The sequence below is a fragment of the Trifolium pratense genome, linkage group LG4 (assembly GCF_020283565.1).
Source record: "Trifolium pratense cultivar HEN17-A07 linkage group LG4, ARS_RC_1.1, whole genome shotgun sequence".
Taxonomy (NCBI): domain Eukaryota; kingdom Viridiplantae; phylum Streptophyta; class Magnoliopsida; order Fabales; family Fabaceae; genus Trifolium; species Trifolium pratense.
The window spans coordinates 563,501-569,500 of record NC_060062.1 but is presented as its reverse complement, the minus strand read 5'-3'; the positions used below and the strand labels follow the sequence as shown (position 1 = coordinate 569,500).

The following is a 6,000-nucleotide window of genomic DNA, read 5'->3' as shown; positions in this document are numbered from 1 at the left end:
ATATTTTCGAATTTTCTTGAATTTTTAACATTAATTTTAGAAGCCTTAAAATTATAATTGTTCAATGTGATTATTAGAGTACTATTTGATCCTAGTTGTTGTGAAATTGAATTAGATCTAGTACAAGTACTCCATGAATAAATGTGTTACTTTCACTATTATATAATCTATATATACTATATATTATGTTAATATAGCAAGATGAATTTAACTTTAGCATATGGTCCTATTACATAAAAGCAGAAAACAACACCACATTTATTTTATATGGTAAAAAAAAAAACAAAAACCACGTACATTGTTTTTCACTCTTATTTATTCATTCCCCTATCGTATTTTTTTTTTCTTAAGTAAGGGTATAAAGATGACAACACCATTTTAAGATGTTAGCACTCTAAATTAGTTTCAAAGCTGTTTTTTCAATATCTACAATTCTACACCACCTATTCTTCTAGCATCGTAAAATTCAAAATAGATACAAGATTAGAGCCATAAACTTGTATTATTATACATAAATAAGAATTTTTATTGTGATATTTTGATTTGTATAATTGTATTATTGTGCTTATTGGACTATATTATATTATAATTTCTGGATTAGTTTTGGAATAACTTGCATTTATTCTTAAGATGGATAAGTGGGATGTCTGGGGTTTGAACCTTGACCACTGCGTATAAAATGTGATATCGCTACCAATTGTACTAAGCTCACGGGGATAGAATAACTTGCTTTTTCCTCTTTTCACTCAGCAAATTAAGCATCTCTAGCTATTGGCTAAAACTAAATGCATGCTTTCAAAACTCATTCCTAACTTGAAATCAAACAGGACAAACTAATTAACTTGATATATAAATTTATATTGTATCAGTATTATTTGAGCAGGCTTGAGGTAATGTGAGTTTAGAAGCTGCACTGTAACCAGAGTTTGAATTTGCTCAATTTGCCGTCTATATAGAAGAGATATAGATGATGTATTAGTGAGAGCCACTTTAATAAGTGGATTCTATGATAATCATTTTTCAAATTCACACTATGATAATCTTAATAAGTGGATTCTACTAATACAAGGTGGGTTAACGGAGCAAAGACAAACACATACTCGCAGTGGCGGAATCAGAAAATTTATAAAGCTCGGACAAAATCTTAATTTTAAATAAAAATTTCAGTTTTGTACTAAAAAATCTCAATTTTGAACAAAAAAAAAACTCAGTTTTACCCAAAATTAAGCAATAAAAATATCAGTTTTGCATTTTACACCAATCTTCTCATCTTTGATCCATGTTATATTGAGGTTTTGAGAGTTTGCTCAGGTGTATTGGATTAAGATTTTGAAAGACTATTTTGATAAGAAAAGTCTTGAAAATTATAAAATATATATTTGTTAAGATTTCACGTTACTTTAAATTTAAGAATTTTTAAGATTTCAAAAGATTAATGAATATCAAAAGTGATTTTTTTTTTACCGATCATAGTTGTAAGGAATCCAACCACAACCTTCCTATCAAGTTTAGCATCAATTACAACTGAACCGATTAACGATTGATAATTTTTATCCAATTAAACAAAGTTACTTCTATTGAAAACCGTAGTTGTACCATAACAAGATATCTTCAATTCTTCTTCCTCAAAAAAAAGATATCTCCAATTCTTATCGTTAAAAAATATATATCTCTTCAATTTTTATCGTAAAAGATTAGATATCTTCAATTTTTATCGTTAAAACAAATAAAAAAAAAAGATATCTTCAAATTTTATTCCAACAAAAAAAAAACTTCAATTTTCCCTTTCCTAGCTAAACCTAAAAATCTTCTTTAATATAAAAACAAAAAAATTGACAGTGAAATATACGAATTTGTCGTTTTCTCTCTCTGTCACTGAAATTGGTGACTCCAACTCCAAAAAACCATGACGACAACAATGGAAGCTTCAGTTACAGCAGTCGAGAAAATAATCAGTTACAAATTCAAAAACAAGAAGCTTCTAGAAGAAGCCCTAACCCACACTTCATATCCAGAATCCGTTTCATACGAACGTCTCGAATTCGTCGGCGACGCCGCATTAGGTCTGGCCATCAGCAACCATCTTTTTCTCACTTACACCTCCGTTGACCCACGTCAACTCTCTCTTCTCCGTTCTGCTAATGTCAGTACGGAGAAACTCGCACGTGCCGCAGTTCGTTGTGGTTTATACCGTTACGTTCGTCATAATACGTTTTGTATTGTTGATAAGATTCGTGAGTTTGTTGAGGCGGTTGAGAAAGAGAAGGATTTTTCTGTTGTGGTTTATGGTGGATCGGTTAAAGCTCCGAAAATTCTGGCGGATGTTATGGAATCTGTTGCTGCTGCTGTTTATGTTGATGTTGATTTTGATCTTCAGAAATTATGGGTGGTATGTATTTTTTTTTTTTATCTAAGCAATTTCTATTGTTTATTGGTTGATTTATTTATTTATTTATTTAATGGTTGCTTTTGATTTTGCTGAATTGGATTTATTTATTTTTGAAGTAGTATGATGATGAAAAGGTTCAATGATATTTTTCAATTTATGTGAAATTTCAGCATGAAAAATTTCAGTTTTTTTTTTAGTTTGGTGAAAATTCAGTGACATTTTTCGATTTGAGTCATTATCGTTACTCCATACCTACGCTATGCACCCATCTTTTGCTTGGTTGATTCACGGTGGTGTTTGCTTAGTTCATTCACGGTGGTGAATGCCGTAAAAAAACGTGCCGGTGGTAGTAAAATAGTGGAAAGTACTTTAAATTTTTATTGCATTTCAATTATCTCTCTTGATTTAAATGAAAATAGTGTAGACGGTGAACAAAAAGAGGAAATCTCTAAAATAGTAGTAATGTACTTGTACCTTTGTTTTTCAAAATTTACTGCATATTTTACCGGCTATGTCCGTGCTCATACTCGTACGAGTATAGGTACTATACCCGTACCTATGCATCATTTGTGATCCATGAAAAATTGTAATCAAGGTTTACAATGAAACTAAGAAGCATCAATTATGTGTTTTTTTTTTCAATTGTTTGTTTCAATTTTGCTGAATTGGATTTATTTATTTTTGAAGTAGCATGATGATGAAAAGATTAAGTGACTGACATGTTTCAAGAAATTTCAGTAACATTTTTAGATTTATGCTATGCTTGTTTTCTAAGCAATTTCTATTGTTTATGGATTGATTTACTGATCAATTGTTCCTTTTGTTTTTTGTGTGAGGACTTGAATTGTTGTTTTAAATTGTGAGTGTACTTGAATTATCTATTTGTGTAATCAGTTCCTTATGTTACGTCGTGTCATGTTTCGCGTCATGCTATACGTCACGTAGCATAGCGTAGCGTGAAGAACCGATTACACAAATAGATAATTTAAAGGAACATAATAAAATTGAGCAATGCATGATAATAAAAGAGTTTCATGTTCAGTAATGTGGATGTTAATTTTTTACTAAAGCATCTTGACCGTATTGCATATTGACCGTATCATATCTTGAATTTAAATCATTTCTCGTATCATATCAAGTATCTAGGCTTTTTAGATTCAATGTTTCGTATCGTATTCTATCGTATCAAGTTAAAATCCAGACACGCGTTAGCTTAATAAAAGTTGTACATTATGAGCTTGTGCATTTTTCTTGCTATCTAAATTTTATACTATTCGTGCTCGCACGAGGGTGTGCATTTGATATGTAATCTTTTAGTATGTAGCTTTGATCCAACAACTTTGTCATTGCTTGATAAATGCTTGCAATTTTTGTTGGCAGATAATAAGAGGTCTTTTGGAGCCAATAGTGACACTGGATGATCTGGAACAAACACCGCAACCGGTGACAATGCTCTACGAGAGCTGCCAAAAGAGTGGTAAATTTCTTGACATAAGACAATGCAGGGATGGTGCCAAAAGCACTGCCAGTGTCTATGTTGATGGAGAGTTGGTTGCATCCGCTTCCTCTGATCAAAGGGACATTGCAAAGCTTGATGCTGTCAAGATTGCTTTGCAAAAACTAGAACCTGTACTGCCTACCATTCCCATGACGTCGGACTATTGTGCCGGCCTTGATGGTCCATTTGAGATTAAAGGAGCCAAGCAGAAGTTATATGCAATTTGTGGGATGAAAAAGTGGCGTAAACCAGGATACAGGTAAACACTATTGATAGAAAAACATTCATTCATATAGTCCTGATTTCTGAGTATTTAATTGCATTTGTCGTGCTTTTGATCCTCGTTGTAAACTGATTTCTTACTTCGATATAATGTTTCACAGCACTGAGAAAGATGAAGGTACTTCTCAGAACAAGAAATATGTTGCATCTGTTCTGATAGGCACTCCGGTTGGTAGACTCAAAATGTTAGGCGATGAAAAGTCTCGGCTGAAGGACGCACATAACTCTGCAGCTTCCTTGATGATTCGGGCCTTACAACAAGGCAAGTATATCTGACAACTTGTGATGTACCTGTACCTATGCATTGTAGGTGACCATTGTTGTATTCATTTTTTATGGTGTTGTTGTAACATTTTTCTAGTATGTCTCCGGCCTCCTAATGTAACATTTTTATGATATTCCATTTTTTAAATAAGTGAACATTATTTTGATTACTTTACTAATCCTATTGTTATGAATAAAGATTGTCCTATTATCAGGACAGAACTGCAACTTGTTTGTAAGAAATTGGAATTCCTATTTGTTTATTGAAGAGCTTTGTTCATAAAATCTAGTAAACCAATCTATGTATAGTTGGATGAAATCTAGTGATTCATTTGTGACTTCATCAAATCAGGATCAGCTTAATATCTTAAGAACACAAACTAGCCCACAATGTTCCCACACTTCAATTTTCTCTGTGCAATAATTCAGTAGATGGTAACTAGAGAAATTTAATCTCTTCAAATATTCAATTTTGGTGTTGGAGAAATTTCAATGATATTTGTAAAGAAGTAATTCACATTTTTAGCTTGTTTTACATTATTTGGTAATGTTTTGATGCATCCATGAAGACCCAACAACTTTGAAATGGATAGACAGGTTGCATGAAAATATTAGGTGAAATCAAAGTTTTTTTTAGTAGTAGGTGGAGGAGGAATCGATAATATTGTGGGATCATCATTATCATAAAAATGACATGGCTTGTTCTATTTGTTAATGACAATCCCACAATATCATTGATTCCTCCTCCGCCTAGTACCAAAGGAACCTAATTCCACCTAATATTTTCATGCAATTCCTCTATCCATTTCTAACTTGTTGGGTCTTCTTGAATCCATCAAAACAATATCAAATAATAATTTAAACAAACAAAAAATGTGAATTACTCCGGCCTTATTTATAAGCAAAATTTACTTTTTAAATTCATTGAAAAATCAATGTATATATCTAGTCTATATTTAAGCTAGATACATCAATTGCTCAATGAATCTAAAAAGTAATTTTTGCTTATAAATAAGTCCGGAGGGATTACTTTTTATAAAGACAATTGAAAATTTCTTTAACATTGAATTTGAATATTTGAAGAGACCAAATTTCTCCAGTTACCATCCCCTAAATTATTGCACATTCATAATTGGAGCGTCAGAACATGCTGGACTATTTGTATTCTTAAGAAATCGAGTAGCTGATTCCTAACTACATAGTATATTGGTTTACCATAGTGAATGTGAGTATGATTTTTTATTTTTTTATTTTTTTTGACGGTATGATTTTTTATTTTATTTTCTCTCACATAATGTATCATTTTTGGGGGAAATACTTATTTAGACATAATTATAAATTTTAGGTTTTATTCTTCAAAAAAAAAAATGTAGGTGTTAGGCACACACAATAATGAAAAAAATAAAAAGAGAAATAAATAAATCGATGTGATTAAATTAATTTTTTATTAATTTTATTTATTTATGTGAGTGTACCTAAATATATTAGCCTAAATAATGTGACCAAGTAATACTTCCTCCACTTTTTCTTTAACATTCTTTTTACTCTTTTAGTTCCATTGTGTTAA

The 6,000-nt window shown here is 31.2% G+C and overlaps 1 protein-coding gene across 1 annotated transcript; it reads left to right on the top strand.

Annotated features, from left to right (window-relative positions):
- Positions 1-1,906: 1,906 nt before the first annotated feature.
- LOC123924321 (ribonuclease 3-like protein 2) lies at positions 1,907-4,639 on the top strand. The gene is made up of 3 exons (XM_045977169.1): positions 1,907-2,389; positions 3,770-4,146; positions 4,271-4,639. The coding sequence occupies exons 1-3, from the start codon at positions 1,907-1,909 to the stop codon at positions 4,443-4,445; spliced, it is 1,035 nt and encodes a 344-aa protein (XP_045833125.1). The 3' UTR covers positions 4,446-4,639.
- Positions 4,640-6,000: the final 1,361 nt, after the last annotated feature.